Source organism: Amblyomma mixtum, chromosome 1 (genome assembly GCF_055824585.1).
Source record: "Amblyomma mixtum isolate Tamu chromosome 1, ASM5582458v1, whole genome shotgun sequence".
In the NCBI taxonomy this organism is placed as follows: domain Eukaryota; kingdom Metazoa; phylum Arthropoda; class Arachnida; order Ixodida; family Ixodidae; genus Amblyomma; species Amblyomma mixtum.
Genome location: NC_143012.1, coordinates 59,302,972 through 59,322,565, shown reverse-complemented (window position 1 = coordinate 59,322,565; position 19,594 = coordinate 59,302,972). Strand labels below are relative to the sequence as shown.

General features: G+C 47.9%; 1 protein-coding gene across 1 annotated transcript in view; it reads right to left on the bottom strand.

The window, feature by feature from the left end:
* tefu (Serine/threonine-protein kinase tefu) overlaps nt 1–19,594 on the bottom strand; it is a 155,896-nt gene that overhangs the window by 92,103 nt on the left and 44,199 nt on the right. The window contains exons 18-24 of the mRNA XM_089570615.1: nt 17,252–17,457; nt 15,534–15,616; nt 14,720–14,863; nt 12,957–13,029; nt 12,133–12,333; nt 5,392–5,550; nt 2,283–2,437 (exon numbers count right to left, since the gene is read on the bottom strand). Of these exons, the coding sequence (XP_089426741.1) occupies nt 2,283–2,437; nt 5,392–5,550; nt 12,133–12,333; nt 12,957–13,029; nt 14,720–14,863; nt 15,534–15,616; nt 17,252–17,457 (1,021 nt within the window). The remainder of the gene's footprint in view (nt 1–2,282; nt 2,438–5,391; nt 5,551–12,132; nt 12,334–12,956; nt 13,030–14,719; nt 14,864–15,533; nt 15,617–17,251; nt 17,458–19,594) is intronic.

Here is a 19,594-nt window from a genome sequence, read left to right as displayed (position 1 = left end):
GTTGCTTTTAAAGCGGCCACTCAATGACACCTGCTAGGCATATACACCGTGCACCTAGTGCCACCCCGTGTCAGGTGCGAGAAAGGGGCACTCATCTCCATGTGCCTCGTACTAGCTCCCCTTCAAGTTCATGCCATCATGTTTGTTTAGCGAATGTCATGCGGAGAAGAACGGCCGCAGCAGCCTTAGTCGGCTTGGACTTGTGCCGTGGATTAGAAAGCCACTGTGCATGCACAGATCACCCTGAGGATGCCACAAGGTGCGAGGTGTTTGCCAGCTGTTTGCACGCCTGCCCTGTCGGGGCCTATCAGCGCATGCACACTGGCAGCACGTAGAACTGGATTCCGCTATACCGTATCTCTCTACTGATGCATGCCCCCGTGCTGGTTGTGAACCATGCGCACTGTGGATAGTGCCGCCACACACACCTGGCAGGTACATATTTGGGTGCCAAGCTTCCACCTGCTTGCACGTGTTGCTGTGAGCATGCGTAGACCACCTATGGCATACACCATAGCTGGAGAAGATATGCTGAACTGAAACCACACATGGCAAGAGGTGCAAAAACATCACTCGCTTGAGACGAATAGTTCCGAGATTTCAAATACCAAACATTCCTTTACTATTAGGCCGAATATTCGAAATAATCGAATATTCACACATGCCTAATGGCCCTACTTCTATGCTTTCCACTGCTTCATAGTACAGTTGAACCTCGATATAACAAAGTCCTACTTGCAGCCGAAAATTTCGTTACATCGCGAATTTCGTTACGTCGAGGTTCCCATATGTTTCAGCTGTCAAAATAAAGTATAACTGGTTCAGGAACACTGCTTGTTGATGGGAACTTGTAAATCACTTATTGAGGAAATACACAAGAAAATCGAGTAATAGTGTCGCTAACAAGGGCACCGGATGTTTTTTTCTACATCAGGAGCATAATGAGTGATAGCAAACACCGCGACGGCATCATTTTTCTCCGTGTGCGCATAGCAAAAGAACGAGCGCAGCGCCTAGTACTGAAAGCCGCCACAAGATGTCGCTACTGGTATCATCATCATCAGCATTGAACATTTGCAGCCGGGGACGCATCAGAGAAAAATAAAGAAAAATGTTCGCATCGCTCACGCCGGCGCGGCGGGATTGTGCTCGCGGCGCGGTTATACTCCGACGTAGCGCGCGTGCGCGCGCGGCACGGCGACGTCACGTCCGCGAAACAGCGGCGCCCGATCGCCAGCGTGTTCGGCGGCTACCGGCGCGCTCTGACGGCGCCCGGCGCGGAATGCAGCCGGCTGCATTTCACGCGGGCCGCGCCGAGAGCGCGCCGAAGCCATGCAGCCGGCTGCATTTCGCGCGGGCCGCGCCGAAGCCGCCCACCCAGAATGCACCGCGCGCGCCTCCCACGCCACGCCTCCCCTCTACCCCCTTCGCCACTCGCCTCCTCTGCCAGGGCGTTTTTTTTTTTCGCCGCTCACCCGTTTTAACCTCACCCGCTCACCCGCTCACCCGCCGCTCACCGCTCACACTAGCTCCACGAGTTTGTCAACACTGAAGACTTTTTTTTGTTGTTGTCTACAAGGACATCGCACGCAAAAAAAAAAAAAAAAAAAAAAACGAACGGACGCTGCAAGAAAATTCCGGTTTGCGCTTTCACGTTCAGAGTCTACAGCTCGCCAGTGGCGTCATGGCGCGGCGCGTCTTGAAACTTCCATGCCGCGGGCTTTGTATGCGCACAACAGATGGCGCGGCGGTACGTTCTCGCACACTGCCGGCAAAATTGGCGCGTAAAAGGGCAAATACAAACTGCGTTTCGTCTCGGCTAAACTTTTAGCTCTCATTCGATTGTCAAGGTAGCTCCTGGCACATGCATGCGATGCGCAAGGACTTCGTTACATCGAAAGTGCGGAGTAAAATTACTTCGTTAAATCGCGAAAAAAAAATACATGGTTTTCAATGGGGAAGTGATTGGGAAATGAAAAAAATGCATTACATCGCGAATTTCGTTACATTGAGGTTCGTTACATCGAGGTTCGACTGTATTTGAATGGACATGGTGCCCTCATATAATCTGGTGGCCCTGAAGTGGAAGCTACAGCTGGCACTATCAACTGAGGTCTGAATTCTCAAGGCTCTTTGTGCGCTGCAATGTGTGATTGCATGGAGCTTACGAAACCGAACACAAGGCTAACAAGATCACCAATATCATGGAAACAAAACCAGTCATGCACTATTTCTGCATGCCAGACGTTTTAATGCATCAAGCACCACAGGCCACGACTCACTGCAAGAATTGAGTAGGTGACGAGCTGCCCAGGGCTGTGAGTGGCAGTTCACCCAGGGGCAGGTCCTGCTTCAGCCAGAGGTGGACTATGCACGGCAAGTGGGCCATCGACCACGGATCCCGACTGCTGTCTTCCCCAGGTGCACAGCCAAGAACCTGCAATTTCAGCTTATTTTTAATCATGAGGCCCACCAGCAGACACAAATGCTTTTGCGAGGATTTCGACACGAGCTGTACACTTGAGCTTGAATGAAAACAGCCTTTACAAGTGGCTACAAGCATTCACTGCCACTTCACCTGCCAGTACTAGTTCTTATGCTAAGTACAGTCTTTGTCAAAAGTATACAGCCCAAGGAGTCTGCTTCTGAGCCCTGCAGAGGGGCTCCTCTTGCATACTCAGGGACCCTAATCTCATGAAGGCAAGAGGAGTTTAAGTTCTTAACCCTCCCAAGCTTAGTTGCTGTCAAAGACACTAAGGAACCCTGCTACACGGCTTGGAAGCAAATCCGTTGGCCTGCATATTTTTGACAAAGACTGCACACTCCACACAAATCAAATCCTTTATTCCAGCTACACAAACCTCATTCCACTTGAGCCTGCTGTGGCCCTAATTCATCAGCGATCCAACCTGCATTAAAAAATTCAGGGGCACTTTGACTGTCTAAAGTGCGTAGAGGCGAAAGCGTTTTCCGCACCACTTTGCCTGTTTCTGTGGCACTGGTGGCGTCACATGTAATTGAGTACTAATTACTAAGTGATGACAAATCACTAATTAATGGTTAATTACTGATTAGTGCCTGAATACTAATTAACTGCCAATTAATGACGCTTAAGCTTCGCCTTTAGGAGTGGAACGCGACAGCGTGTTGTAGTGCTGCCAGGGAGTCCATGGAACGCCACCACCTGTTGATGCCTTGCCCTTTGAACACAACGCTTTTTGAGGAAAGGAAATGGCCTAATTCTCTGTCAATTCTGTCTTCTCGGTGGACACCTGAACCACACCATAGAGGAAGGGAGGAAGCGGGAGTGAAAGGAGAAAGACAAAGATGGTGGTAATGAAGAAAATTAAAATTGTATTTGAGGAAAGGAAATTACACAGTAATTGTCTCACAGAAACCCATCGAAATTCAGGGGGGGGTGCACTTTTTTTACCTAAAGTGCAGTCACTGATGTGTGGTTAAGATGTTAAGCTTCGCCTCTAAGAGTGGAACGCGACAGCGTCTTGCAACGCTGCCAGGGAGTCCGTATAGTCGGATACAACTTAAGTCTGCAGTGAAGCTCCGCCCACATTCAGCATCTGCGCACAGAATTCCTCCACGATGAAAAAGTAGTCCGCTGCTTAAACGCTTCTTGTTACGTAAACAAGAAGCCTATCACAAGAAAAAAATTATGAGGTCTAGAATTTTGATACATGGATTGTTTGATACAGTCAAACGTTAAAAAGCTGGTTTCGTTTACAGTTGCGACTGGTCAGCGGAGTAATACAGGACGCCGCGCGGTCCGGTGTTAGCAACTGCTGTTTTTTTAAGTTGTATCCTACTATAGAATGCCATCGCCCATTTGGTTCCTCGTGGTAAATTGGTTTTTGAGGAAAGGAAATGTATCTGTCTTTCATTTCTCGGTGGACACCTAAACCTCACTGGAAGGGAAGGGAGGAGGATGGCAGTGAGCAAAGACACCATATTCACTAGACGCGCCTTTGTTCATTCCAAACCATCGAGCTGGCATGGCGGAGTGGATAGCAGGAGTGGATAGCATGCTTGTCTCGCACTCCGAAGACCGGGGTTCGATTCCCGAGCTCAACCAATTTCTTACTCGGTTTTATTTATTTATATGGCCTTACTAGTAAAGTTAATTAGGGTAATTAAGCAATTAACTAAGCTCAGTCCCACTTACTTGGAGCATCACTATATGATCCCTTCAATTGGTTGCATGGTACAATTGGCCCCGTTTGAAATTGGCGCACTGTGACGTCACGACCGTTTCGACCAATTGAAAAGCGTGACATTTCTGTCGACAACTGCTGCTTACAACGATGAGACATTAAAGGCTTTCGCCTTAATAACTGCCTTAAGGAGAAGATTGTGAGAATGTAGAATGTACCAACTGAAAAACCTGCGTATGTATTCCTTCCTTGCGGCTACATCAAATGCATTATTAGGGTGTTTTATGCAGATGTACTTCTCGTGTCACTCTTTTGTGTTATGCATATATCTTTATGCGAGCCACTGTTGCTTGAAAACAACAAATAAATAAATATTCCTTAAGGGGGGATGTGGAGATCAGATCGCAAAAATCGCGAAAAAAGTTGATTTTTGAAAAGTACACTTTTTGGCATCTCCAACACTGTTTCTATGTTGAACTGAAATATATAACCCAAAAATAAACTTTGAGCGCTCCAAATAAATATATTTGTCAGCATCTACTCATAGACAATGTGTGCTAGCTTATAACTTTCAGGTTTGTTTTCTTGAAAGTTTGTTTTGAGCTTAATACCTTGTTCGTGGAAAGCATAGCACAGCAATGGGAGCATGGATTTTTACCCCGTTTGTTTTGTAGTGATCACTGAAATGTGGTCTGCGTCGAGACAGTCTCAGATTTACCATTCAGGCTCACATGTTTTTATTACATGGTAATTAGAGCATGACACATTCTAAACATAAAGAGCAGGTGCATATTATGTCCTCCAAATAAGAGAGCAGAGAAATTAAAAAAAAATATTAAGAGAGTCTTGGTTTACACCACACTTCTTAGTAAATATCAAAAGCATTTACAGACCTGTAGCCTGTTTTTTTGTCATGCTAGACTTTCCACAAGTAAGCAACATGGGGACAACATATAAACAATGATAAAAGGGAATCTACTGGAGGTGTCACCATGAAACTTTTTATCTGATCGTTTGATGCTGTTTTGAGCCAGTCTGCCAAATTTCATCACTCTAAGTCAAAAAATAGAAAAGTTCTCTTCGATCCCCTCATCCCCCCCCTTAAAAGCAAAACACTTGTAATGTGACAATTCAACCAGGTTCAGCCTGAAGTGACTGCCTTCCAGATGCTTCCAATTTTAAAACGAACGCTGAATGTCGAAAGAAAAAACATGAAAAAGGCCACCTTTGCTGCGAGGGTGGCAGGGAGGCCGCTGCCCCTGACAGCCTGGAGCAGAGCCACAGTGGCCACGCCTCCCAGGTGGGGTCCCAGGGCTAGGGCAGCATTCGCCAGGGCGGTGGCCAGGACCAGGCAGGCCGACAGGTGCTCGTCCTCACTTTTCGCCTGCCAGCACAGAGGGCGCAAGTGAACAGCCTTGGACACACGGCTAAGCGGTAGAACACACCAGCAGTTCAAATACCAATTCTTATTAAGGGGGACGAGGGTCTAAAAACTAACTTTTTTATTTATGGCTAGAATCTCATGAAATTTTGCACACAGATGCGTTTTTCTCTTCTGATTCCAAATATGTAATCATAATTGAGGTGGTGGTCTTAACTCTTTCAAAGTCTAGAATGTAATTAGGTAATTTCTTACGCAGCTTCAATGAACTTTCTCATTGCATTTTGTTGCTTTTACTTACCGTATTTTCTGGTGTATAAGACGCGGCTTTTTTTTCAAAAATCTTGCTGGTGCGTCCTATACAAGGGTGCTTCTTATATGCGAATTTTTCGGCTTTTTTTTGTGAGTTCAGAAATTACTCAGGTTCATGTTGAAGCTTTTTTCACCGGAAAAATATCGCTACCAATAACGCGGTTGTAACACGGCTATAATACGGGGACCGCCATGCGCAACTTTTTTAGGTGAACTTTATCATGAAACGGCGGGGATGATGACTTCCGGGATCATAAACACGCGGCCGTTTCGAAGGCCCCAAGCAAAAGTAATGTGAAATGGCAAAAAGATTGCGACAATTGCAATTTTCGCCATTGTCAAGAGAAGCCGGCATTTTTTTTTAGTCTCCCTTTGCAACTTTGTTTGCTCTGTGTACGTAGTACAGTTGAACCCCTCAATAACGAAAGCCCTCAAGAACGAAATTCTCGCGGCAACGAAAAATTCTGGCACCCCCGGCGAACTCCTATAGTGTTCAATGCATTTGTCCCCTCTCAACAGCGAAGGGTTTTTAAAAAGCAGTCCCGCATTAACGAAAGTTTGAGGTAGTGATCTGGAACATTTTTTCGGCACAACAGCCAGTCGGGAACATAGAATGGGCAAAACTGCAGCAGCAAACTCGTCTGACAAGTCGGGCCCGTTCATTTCACCTGCCAACAAGCACCGGCGCAGCCATTTTTGTTTACTTTCGGTTGGTTCGGTAATGATGATGATAGCAAAGCATTTTTTTTGCCCGCTGAAAGCGGATTTTTGCTAGCCCGTCTGTTGGCGACTACGCACGCACGTGACGTTTCACGTGACGACACCGCCGGCCAACCGGGGAAGAGCAAGGAACCCTTTTTTTTTTCTTTTCGCTAGTGCGCCGACCATGCTATCTCGCCGATCTCGCCGTCCGCCTTTTGCAGGCCGAACTCGCCCGCGACTTGCTTGTTTAGTTTTTTTTTGTTTTTTTTTTGACTGTCGGAAACCTGCCGCCTCCTGTAAAGAAGCGCAAGTTACTGACGCTGCAGGAAAAGGCTGCAATCATCGCCGAAGCTGAAAAAGGCAAAAAGAAGACGGACATTGCGGAAGAGTTCAGTATCCCGTGCAGCTCACTTTCCACGATTCTGAAATCAAAGAATGGCATCATGAGGAATTCAGCGACGACGCTGTTATCGACAGTGTGCGCAAAGGAAATGAGGCGAGTGACGACGAAGATTGCGAAAACCAAGCACAAGGTAAGCAAGTAAGCTCGCGTGATGTGCTTGATGCTTTTGACGTTATCCGGACATTTCTAGGCGGCCACGACGACGACGAAGCTATGCATAGCTTATCAAGCTGCGAAGCCAGAGTCGTCAAGCTCCTGCACAGCAATGTCAAGCAGAGCAAAATAAGCGACTTTTTTCATTAAATTGTCGTTCTGCAAGGTAATGGGTGTGCTTATTTGTCTATTTTCGCGACAGCGAAATTCTCACGACAACGAAAAGGTTTTCCTGTCCTGGCGGTTTCGTAATTGCGGGGTTCGACTGTAGTGCATTGTGCCAAGAGAATGTTTCAGCTGCATTGCCTCCAGAAAGGGGCAAACCTTTTGCTTGCGCATCCGAAGATGAAGACTTCGAAGGTTTCAAGTGAAAATAAAATGTTGTTATGGACATAAGGAGAGTTCTTTAGTTTTTTTTTGCTAAAACGTGGGCGGGTATGGCATGAGTGTCGCCTTATCGATCACTTAGCGTTGCTTAAGAACTCACAGGTACGGTGCATTTCACGATGGTCAAACGAATATTTAATTAAGCCTCACTAGCCTGACTGGATAAATTGGGGTGCGTCGTATACACGGGTGCGTCTTATATGCTAACTTTTTCAATAACAGCTTGCATATATGGCAGGTGCGTCTTATACAAGGGTGCGTCTTATATACCGGAAAATACGGTACATGAATTGATAGCCAGAGAGTTCCCATGACCGATGAAATTCTTAGTTTTTCTTTAAAGAATGTCATCCTGATATACTACGTCGAGAGCAAAAGGTTGCAGTATTTTACACTGCAACTCGTTAAGCTAATTGTAAATTGCTATTTATACGTGGCCTAAACAAAAAAAGTAAGAATGTCATTGGGTATGGGAATTCGCTGGCTATCAATTCATGCAATTAAAAGCAACAAAATGCAGAGAGAAAGTTCATTAAAGCTGCGCAAAAGTTACCTATTCACACCCTAGAATTTAAAATAACTTGTGATCTAAGACCACCAGCCCAATTATGACTACATTTCTGAAATCAGAAGAGAAAAACACCTGTGTGCAAAATTTCATGGGATTCTAGCCACAAATAAAAAGGTCAGTTTTAGGACACTCGTCCCCCCTTAATGCAGAGGAACAAACAAAAAGGATAGGAATGGCAAGAACAATCGCTATACTGTACTGCGTGATCATTCTCTTTGCTTTTGCTCAGTTTGTTTATATGTGTTGTTGCCACGTAGTTTTTGAAATGCACACCAGCTAGCGCATTAATCAGTCTTACTACATCAATCAATTAATCAAATTACAGTGGAACCTCGATTATACGACGTTCAGGGGACCGCGCGAAACCGTCGTATAATCGAAAATCAAAGAATGCGGCCAGTGGCGCTCGGCCTTGCGCCCTGTTGGGCATGGATCCGGCTAGCGTAACTTAAAGATGGCCGCCAGTTCAGTACCAATGTTGCCAGACTGCGTGCGTCCGAAAGTGCTGACGAGTTTGACGACCACCCAAGGCGGTTGGAAGCGACGCCAGCCGGACACGGCCGTGAGTCGGGCGCGCCCGTTACGTAGTGTACATACAACACGATATCTCAAAGGGGACGGAGAGAGCGAGCGCGCCCAACGCGGTATCTGGAAGGGGGCCGTGAGTCAGGCGCGCCCATTACGTAGCGAACAACACGGTATCTCAACAGGAGCGAGCGCGCCGAACGGGGTATCTGAAAGGGAATGGAGAAAGCGCGCGCGCCCATTACGTATCTCCAACACTGTATATGAGGAGAAAGTGGGGGGTGGACGCCGCGCGGTCGCTGAGAGCCATGGAGGAAGGAAAGTTCTTTCCTTCCTCCATGCTGAGAGCAACACTGGTCATCAAACTCGTCTGCACTTTCGGACGCACGCAGTCTGGCAACATTGAAACTGAACTGGCGGCCATCTTTAAGTTACGCTAGCCGGATCCATGCCTACTGTTGACCGGCTTCAAGCCCGCGACAAGTACGCCAATCAGATTAAAAAAGACAAAACCCAACATTTGTTTGAAACATATTTGCAAAAGAAATCTTTATTACCGTTTAAAAAAAATCGGTAATTTTTTTTTTTTGCATTTTTGCCCAACCTCGGCGCATCAACTTTCTTTCAAGTGCTGCCACGTCCGGCAGTAGGTCGCCAACATCGTCGCGCGCGCGCAAGCAAAGCGCCGGATGTTGTCGACGCTCTGCAACACGTTTTCGCCTGTTTTCGCTCCATTTCTGCCAACCGGCGTTGCACCAGAAACTTGCAGTATTTTTGCTTGACGCACTTGATAATGCCGGCGTCAAGCGGCTGCAGCTTGCTGGTGCAGTTTGGCGGCAGGAACACAACCTTGACGTTCCTCAAATGCGCAGTGTCGGCTGGGTGGCACGGCGCATTGTCTACAAAAAGAAGAATCTTTCTGTTCCTGGCACCCATTTTTGAGTCCAGCTGCTGTAGGAATGAAGAAAAAATGGCAGCTGTCATCCACGCCTTCCGGTTGAATTTATACTGGCACGGCAGCCTTCTAAGGTTCTTGAAGCATCGCGGCTTCTCGAACTTCCCAATCACTAGGGCAGGAAGCTTCTCGGAGCCGTCTTCGTTCGCACAAAATAGCGCGGTGAGCCGCTCCTTGCTCCGCTTGCCGCCGTGGCAACTTTCTCCAGTGAAGGTCAGTGTCTGTTCCGGCTGCAAGTTATAGAACACGCCGGTCTCGTCCGCGTTAAAAACGTCGGTTTGTATTGCCGTATTAAGTCCGGCAGTAACTGGGGCCACTCGTCAACAGTCGAGGGATTCACAGAAGCGCTTTCTCCGCAGCAGCGGCTGAACACAATGCCATGGCGCTTCTTGAAGCGCTCCATCCAGCCATTGGACGCTTTAAAATCGTCCACGTTGAAACGTAGTGCAACCGTCTCCGCCTTTTCTTTCAAAATGGGTCCGTCGACGGCAATCCCTGAGCTGCGTGCCTGTCGCAGCCATTCCACAAGAGCTGCCTCCATGGCGGCAAACTTTCCATCTTTCGCCGCTTTCCTCTTCACGCCGAACTTGCTTGCATTAAGTAGTAGGCTGTCCTTTTTGGCCAAGATCGTTTTCAGCGATGACTCCGGAATGTTGAGGTCGCGAGCGATGCTGGCCTTTGTTGCGCCCGTTCTCTTCTCTGCCTCTTCAATAATACGGAGCTTATCTCCCAGTGTCAGCGGTTTGCGGCTCCGTGACATGGTGAACCAAACCACTCAGAACCGAAAATTCCGCAACTTGTTCGCTTCGCAAAACACAGATCACGTCCGGATGCGACACACGTGCGATCAACAGCGCCTAGCAGAGTAGAGATGGGTCGCTCAGGAGCGAGCCGCTTTTTTAGAGAGCGAGTGAGCCGTGGCTCAGTAAAGTGAGCAGCGGTTCTTCTAGAGAGCCGGTTCTCTCTCGTTCAGTGAGCCATGCTGACCCTGCCTAACCGTGCGAGTAAGCAACTGCATTGATTGATTGATTGACTTATGGGATATTCTTGGGGGGGGGGTACTGGTCCCGACGTATGTTGGCCAGGTGGTGGCATCACTCTTGGGGACCAGGGGGAGGGGATATGGGATGTAGGGAAGGGGGGAGGACAACTGCATTCCCTTCCTTCGCAACCAACCCCTCGCCTTCAGCTGTTTCCGCGTGTGTACTGCCGCTGGCACCCGCGTTTTTAAGGCGAAAACCTCTTTTGGCTACGTTTCACTGAACGAGAGAGACCCGGCTCTCCAGAAGAACCGCCGCTCACATTAACTGAACCACGTACGGCGCCACGGCTCACTCGTTCTCTAAAAAGAGCGGTTCAAAAGACAGCCGAAGGTGAGGGGTTGGATGCCACTCTTGCCAGGAAGGGCAGGAGAGCAGTTGCCTTCTCGCACCATGGCGCGGAATCGCAAATAGTGTACAAAGCTCTCCCTCCTGTCGTTATATTAATGACTCTATGCCCCTGTCCTTTCTTGCTGTCGCTCCCCTCTCCTCACTATCCTCTCCATTTCCCTTTCATTTCTGCCAGCTGCAGCTGCTCGGGTGCTTAAGATAATAGATAGCAGTTGCCGCGGCCGGCAACACTCATTTGCTTCACTTTTTTATTTTTATTTCTAAAAATAAACCACTACCACCAGAAGACCCGGCTCCGATGGAATGGTTCGGGACGTCCATGGGCATGGCTCAGTGCGAACGAGAGAGAGAGCCGGCTGCCTCTCTCCAAAAGAAGCACGGCTCACTCAAAACATCCGGCTCACTGTTGCAGATTTAAGTGAGCCGCTCAAATGAGCCGGCTCACTTCAGTGAGCTGAGCCGGGGATATCCGGGGTCTGAATAAAGTGACGGCACGGGCCGCACGGTTTGGTCGAGCAGTCAGTTTCGTATCTAAAATAAAATTTTGTATTTAATAAATTAATTATAATAAATTTCGTATATATATAGGGATCTGCTAAGCGTGATATTTTTAACGTCTGAACTTCATCGTTCGCAGTCGAACCCACGGCGCACGACCAGATCAGCTTCTCAGGCCGCTGTACGAGAGCACTAGGATATCATCGCAGCCGAACACACCTTGTGTTAAACTGCAACCCACTCTCGCGCTGTGCATTGTGCACAGCCTTCTTCTTCCACTAATACTGCTCGTGCTTTCACACTGTAATCGGTTTAACCAAGTTAAAACCCTGAAAGTTTTGGAGACATGTTGTTAGAAATATCCTGAACACCCTTTTTGCTTATATCCATTGTGATTACAGTGCCACAGTGAGGAGGTAGTGTGTCAGTGTACTGCAGTTCATACACACACAAAAAAATGCACAATAAATGTACAACGATGTGGCATGAGGACCGAACGGTCTGCTTCTTGAAAGATGCAAAACTGATCTCTGCAGCAAAATACACGCCTGGCTGATAAGAAGCATGCAGAAAACATGTCTCCGAACAAGAACAGTGAGCTTCAACATAGGGGGCTCAAACTGACTAAGCCTTCAGCTGTTTCACACGCAATACTTCCTACTTCATGTACGCAGGCCACCAAACTCACCTTGGTTCGCAGGTGCTTGTCGATGTGTGGTAGCAGAGCATCCAGGCTGGCTGGGTCTCCACCTCTGAGGAAGACCGCCATGCTTTCTGCTGCCAGGGTCCGCACCGAATCGTAAGGGCTGCCCAGGAAACGTATGGCGAAATCCAGCGGAGATGCAGTATGCCCGTCGACCTGAAGCTGAAGCCATGACTGACCCTGTGCCTGAAATCCAATAGGTACAGTGCGTCAAGCTACACTGTCCTTCGTTCCTGGACACTGCCAACATGTCTTAGTGATACTCTTTTCATGGGCAAATTTCACATCATGCTTCCAGAAAGATTTCCTTACGGATCAAGCACCAGCCTTTCAATGCCACCACTGCATTTTCTCATTGCACTAGCAGCTCTGTAAGTGTCACCAAAAGCTCCATTTCTGATTCTCGAAATGTCAATGAATTGGTCCAAAGCTGTAGTCAGGCGCTAATCAGACAAACCAAGCGCCAACCAGGCCTCTTCAACCCCCAGTACAAACCAGAAAAACTGTAAAGAACTTTTTCTCTTCTCGATATTGCACAAACTTTGAGGAATGAAACGCTCGCTCACGCTGCATGAAGTGTGCTCACATTGCAAGTTGTGCGTACACTTAGTCATGTGATCCTCAAGCATTTCAGTAGTTATTTCTAGCCCCCAGTGATTCCTTGCTTCCAAGAAAACAAGAAAAACCACAAATCCCATTACAGGTAACTGCCTGGCCACAGTTACAGGAAATGTTTATTTGACAACTGTTAATCCAGTGAACACAGCCCAGCGAGAAGGGCGTTTATCACGGTTTAAGCGAAGATTTACCTGAGAGCATTCCAGAAGAAGCAGGAATGCTGCACAAACAGCTTCGTTGAGAATTCCTTCACCCAGCAATGTACTGAAATAATGCAGAAACCAGATCTTTTTAAGCTGCTCATTAACTGCTATACTACAGGCACAAGGTGAAAAAAAAACTAGCCACATTTATTTTGACCAGCAACATTTTCAGAATCATGGTATACGGGTACAACATGCCTGGCTTTGACCATGCAGTCAGTACAGAGCAGTTAAGGAAAAAACAGAAAAGTGAATGAGCAACAATTGCCCAGTCTTTCACCACATACATTTATTGTGATGCAAGCAGTTCTTCAGAGTTTTTTCGGGGTGATTCGATAATTACAACATTCTTTCTAGTTCCCTGAAGTTCAAATTAATGAGCTTTTTTAGGACAGGCCGTTACTTAGCATTTTTTTTAAGCTTCCCTTCGCTATTTGGCTACCGTCCCAGCATGCATGCACAGCAGACAATGAAACAGATGACAATGCAGCGCCCAGCGTTACTATTGGCTGCACAACTGGCCAAAGGCTTGCAACTTTCCTTGTGAAAGCACATAACTTCCGCCCCACTTCTTGGAGTGCAGCTTGGATAGAGAGGGCCTCTCTAAGCCTTCCTTCCTCTAAAACCACCGCACTCCCATCTTATGCCGCGTGCCCCCAGGTTTGGCTCGCTCCTATGTTTACACATCTGCTAGTGACCACTAACCGCATTATATGAACAGAATCTGACAATTTTGAATGCAGTTGCCAGGAAATTGTGTTATCCAGGAACGCATGAACCAGAAGGAAAAAAACCTGGCTGCAATAAGCCTCGAAATTTCTGGCGAGAACCCCTTCATTGTGCACTGTGCTGCTCTGCTTTTTTTCTTACATGGCACAGAGCTGCTACAGTAAAATACAGGCATGCTATGCTGTGCGAAATACTTAAAAACAGGCGATATTTTGCCTTTTCTTTCCTTTCCTTATTGCTTTTGTACACGTCCCGGACTTTTCTGCGGGGAGGACTCTCACACTGCTGAGTGTGGCAATAGGTGAGAACTTTTTTGTCGGCCATAGCACTAGCAGAACTGAAGCTGATGTGCACCCTTATTTACCTTGGCCGCACAAAGGTTTTGGCGTCGCGCCAAGTCTGACTCTCCCAATCAGCTTATCCGTAGTTAATTCATTTTATTCATTTTTACACATTGAAGCCTTGCAAGGGGCTATGGAGTGATGGCTCTAGCCTTGAGCCAGTTGCATCGTTGAATTATGCTGAATATCAGCTCAGGGGGCTCCACAAAACAGCCTAACCCGAGGAAGCATTTTTATTGCTCACATTTTTGACTGCACGAACAAGGAATGTATCATGCTGAGAAGGTAATATGCAGACATCTCTGACAGCATAAGCAGCTCTACTTGGTTGAATTTCTTCCGCGCACTCCGCTAGAATTTCGCTTGAATCTTCCTGCCGCTCTTCAACGTGAGCTTTCTCCCACTGCTGATGCCTCATAATACCAAAACCAGCACACACTACATGTCAGTCGGAAACCTACACGAAAATGATGCTGATAGTGAGACCAATTGTGTCCTTTTTACTTTCTACTATACACAATGGTAGATGTCACTGTATAGAACGGTAAATGTCTCAGCACAGAAAATAATGATTCCTTTGAAATTTGCACAGGGCAATAGAAAGTAAAAAAAAAAAAAGAAAGAACAATGAACACCAATATTCTCTGAAAATCAATTCTGGGAAACCTGAGGCCCACTCACGCGCAAGCCTGGAGGATGACCTGGAAGCAGTTCCTCACTTCGGAGTCGGCGGCGTAGCGGTTCACGGCCGGCACGCACAGCTTCGCCACATCCAGCAGGGCAGCCAACACGTCCAGCTGACGATAGTGGACCTTCATCAGCTGCCTGCAGGGGAAAAAGAATAACCCTTGCACCTGCATCACAATATGTTTTCAAGTGTTTGAGTGTTTTTTTCTTACTGCATCAGCACCTCGCAGATTTCTCACGTTCCGTACCTTCGGTCGGACCCTTTTGATCATACCTTGTCCGAGACTCTGCTTTGGTTAGTGGCGTCACATAGCCCCTGTCGAGTTAATATGATTGCAACCCAAAAGCTCAAGAGCTTTTCTTTGTGAGCCACCTTGAAATGAAGGGAAGAGCATCTTGAGTGGCAACGGGGAAGCTCAGAAATGGCCACACCTATGCAAATTGAAATCCATCTATAAATTTATTTCAATTCAAACGGTGCCTTCTCGGTAGCAGAGTTGGCTCACCGGTGTAGCGAGACGCACTTGCGTCTAATTTAGTCTCGAAAAACTAAGTTACGGACTCTACAGAGTACAAAATATCGGTTGCGACTATGCACAGTTTCCCTAAGGTGCATGATGGTTCCTCAACTGTCTGGGAAGGACCATCGTACTGCAGTTTACATAACGAGTCGACGATAGCTTGATGATGATGACTGTGGTGACTGATTACGATTATTACGATTATGACAAATGCATGCAGTTGTCATGGTTCCACACTGATTCATAGTCAACAGCATGCCAGTGCTACTACTTTATGGCATGCTTACCTCAATGCATCCAGCACAGAGAACAGCTCCGGCTCAGCCATCAGTTCCACGTGCTCAAGCAGCATCCGCAATGCCAGCAAGGCCTGCACGAGCAGACAAAGCACAGCAGGTCGATAAAGAGCGATGCACCCCAACCAGATTGTTTACCTTCCTCTACAAACACACAGTCATACACAAGAGACTATATGTTATTAAATCGCCTTCTCCTAACTACAAAAACCTCACAACTGCAGGAGCAGTACAAAACCCCCCCTACTTTGGAATTGCATAAATAACAAAACTCCACTACAATAAAACTGTACACAGTATAAAAAATGTGGATGTTAAATGAAAACTGTGGCCCCAACTGAATGTCTGAGCACATCTCCACCTTCAATTTTGCCTACAGTAAGAACATGCTCATAAGACACCTTTAGCATACCATGTACCGGGTTACTGTTACCGGTACCGGAGTACCGCGAGCCCGCCCACCGGCGGTGAGTAAGTGCTGATTGGTCCCGATGCTGCGGGCGCGAGCACAGCTGTTGGGTAAGTGCCGTCAAGGCAATTTGCGCATGCGCATTGGCTGCGTGCAGGCTTTCCGTACTCCGGTACCGGTAGCACAGTATGCTAAAGGTGTCTATTAAAACGTTCTCGCAGTAAAGGACGTAAACAGAACATGCATGCCTAACTATATTTATAGTGATAGGGCACTCCAGCATTCCTCGTAATTTTTGTTTTGTAAATGGAGGACATGGGTCCAAGGGGAAAAAAAGCAGATTTCCGATCATTTAATTTTCACGACCTCACACGCTTGCACGAATGAACTACAGTGGAATCTTAGTGATATGATCATGGCATGATACGACTTCGGAAAATTCCTAGGCCAAAATACAACATGCCCAATGTGCAGAATTTTGGGTGTTCCGGGCATTCTCCCAGGTGCCTAACAATGGCACAAACATAGAAGCTGCAGCCACACACAAGAGCAGTGCAGACTACATTGCTGTTGTTGTGACCACCAGACACACAGTGTGTACCAACAAGAGCACTGCAGCCGTAAATAAATCACGTCAGCCATAAACAGTGTCATGTGGCAGGGAAACTGTCAACGTCATGAGGACACAAGTGGAAGCTGGAAGACAGATACCAGACAACTAGCAGGTTCCCAGACAAACCAGCCCCCCCGGGGGTTTTACTCAGTAAGCGTATAGTAATATAAACATATACTGGCCAAGGGAGAGAGCCATGGTGGCATTATAAATAAACGGTGGCAACCTCTACAAACAGGTCTTAGAGACTGCATTTCCCTTCAGCACAAAGTGGGTTTTTTTTAACACAAATTTTGGGTGGCACGCGCATGAATGTGTAGGTGTGCATGCTTGCACGTCCGTGCATGCTTGTGTGCACGTGTGTGTGAGAATAACGTTGCCACACCAACTAGCCCAGCGCGGTGGCTCAGTGGTTACGGCGCTCGGCTGCTAGCCCAAAAGACGCGGGTTTGATCCCGGCCACGGCGGTCGAATTTCGATGGAGGCGAAATGCTAGAGGGCCGTGTATTGTGCGATGTCGGTGCACGTTAGAGAACCCCAGGTGGTCGAAATTTCCGGAGCCCTTCACTACGGCGTCCGTCATAGCCTGAGTTGCTTTGGGATTCTAAATCCCAATAAACCAAACCAAACCAAACCAACTAGCCCAGCTGCTGTCTTCGCAGCTGAAAGACGATGCCCAACACTTACAGCCTGGATGTTCCAAGCAGTGAGGTTCTTCTCGGCTGCCTCGAGCAGGCGCAGCAGCATCTCGAACGTGCGCTCGCTGCTGCCAACGACCCCAGTGACGCGCCGGCAGAGAAGGAAGTGGCACAGGCCAATGCGCAGGGAAGCGAGGCGCTCCGTCTCCTCCCTGGTGAGCCGCTCCGGGAGCACCAGGCTACACTTGGTGGCAGCTGTGAAATAAGCAGGCCTAGAACACTTAGTTGTGCATGACAGGTTTTTCTGCGACAGCAGTCAGGAGTGTGTTTGCAAGTTTTGCACCTTTGGTGTAACACGGGGGAGTGGGAGGAAGAAAAGGAATCGAAGCTGTGCTGAGCGCTGCGTCATGAATCCGTGGCGCCCTCTGTGCACAACGCTATGAACTAGCGCTTAAGCCGTTCGGCGTGTCATGGATTTGTGACCCCTTCTGCATCGAGCAGTGTGAACTAGTGCTTGCGCCATTCGCGTATGGCACGGTCCGAGTGGTTGCACTTAGTCATGCCAAAGCCAGTACGTTAGCTGTGGTTACACGGACAACAAAGCAACGATGCTCACGTTGAAGACACCAGAGCACCCAGAGAACCAGAAACAGCATAAAGAAGATTATAACCATAAGAAAGAGGAGGAAGAAGACAGATGTAATTGAACAAATATATACATGTATGTACCGTATTTACTCGCATAATAGGCGCACTTTTTTTCCAGAAAATCCGGCTCAAAGTTCGAGGTGCGCCTATTACGCGGGGTAAAATTTCCGGAAATTTTTCGACTCGCAAAATTTAACACACGGCGTAAACGCACTCGTGTACGGGCCGCACCCCGTTTTCGCGAAGAAAATGTTAAAAAAAAATAAAAGGTCCGTGTAAGGGCCGCACCGAAACTCTCGGAATGCACGCGCCGAGGCCTCCGCGATCGGCTCCGGCTGCGCGCAACAGGCGCTTGATCGCGGAGGCCACACACGCGCACAGGAGCTTCCAGACGCCCCCCAAGGCCAAGCTCATCATCGTTTTCCTCCGCCGCGAGCTTTTGCTATCTATATCGCCATCAGCATCTCCAGCTCGTTTTTTTTTGTTGTTGTTGTTGCTGTCAAGTGCCGGGATTTGCGGTAGCGCGATAGTTATCGTGGTTTATTGCTTTGCCGCGGAGCGTTGATGTTTTAGCTCGACGGCAAGCACCTTAACAGCTAAAGGGCTGGGAGTTTGCTCTCGAACGCGGCAAGCGTGCCGCAGGTCGGAAAATACGCCGTGGCCGAGAAGTGCGGCAGTTGCGACTGCGGCGTCCCTAAATTTTCGTACGCGACTCCAAGCGCCGAGGTTTTCGCGGGCCTAAGTCGGGAACGTTTCCGGCTGGAGATGAAGCTTTCCAAACAGACGTTTAAAGTGAGCATCCCTCAAAACTGAGTGCGGCTGTCCTACGCGATGTCGTTGTACGTGCTGTGGGTCCGCAGCAGCTGCGACGGCAGCAGCACTAGTAGGGACTAGTAGTCAGTTCAGCAAAATCTTTGTTAAAATAAAGATTGGGAAGCGGGGGTGGCGAGGCGTCGGCTTGCAATCGTGTAAATACAGTACTGATCACAGTGCCAAGTTCGGGGTGCGCCTATTATGCGCACCCCGATCTGATTTTTCGCGCCCTAACTAGGGGTGCGCCTATTATGCGAGTGCGCCTATTACGTGAGTAAATACGGTATATATATTCACTACCACAAACTGTTGCAGCGGAATGCCATGTTACACAGGCATGGTAACTGTTGGAGAGTTTTTCTACAAACATGTAAAACAATTCAAACCTACTCCTTTTTTTTTTCTTTTCTTCTGGCATTACTCACTGGCAATGTCAACCAACTAACACTGATTATAACAGTTGCCTTTCCCATTCATCCAGTCTCTTAGCCATCTTGCCAGCCAAGTCTTTCCATCCACACTAGACCCAGCCAAGTCTTTCCATCCACACTAGACCCACGTCATTTAAAAACAAGTGTGCATGAGGAGGAGGGGGGTGACATGTTGTAACAGCCAGGTTTGACAGTGCTGCTCAAACATGTTACCATTTAATGACGGCTGACTAACCATGGAGGGCACGAACGCAAAAATCATGACCCCATCCATGGCCACAAAACATTTCAGGTACCTCTCTAGCAGTGATCACTGGCAAACAGTCATCATCATCAGCCTGACTACGCCCACTGCAGGACAAACACCTCTCCCATGCCTTTCCAATGTTAGCCCTGTCCTTTGCCGGTTGTGGCCGCCATATCCCTGCAAACTTCTTGATCTCATCCGCCCACCTAATTTTCTGCCGCCCCCTGCAACGCTTACCTTCTCTCGGAATCCA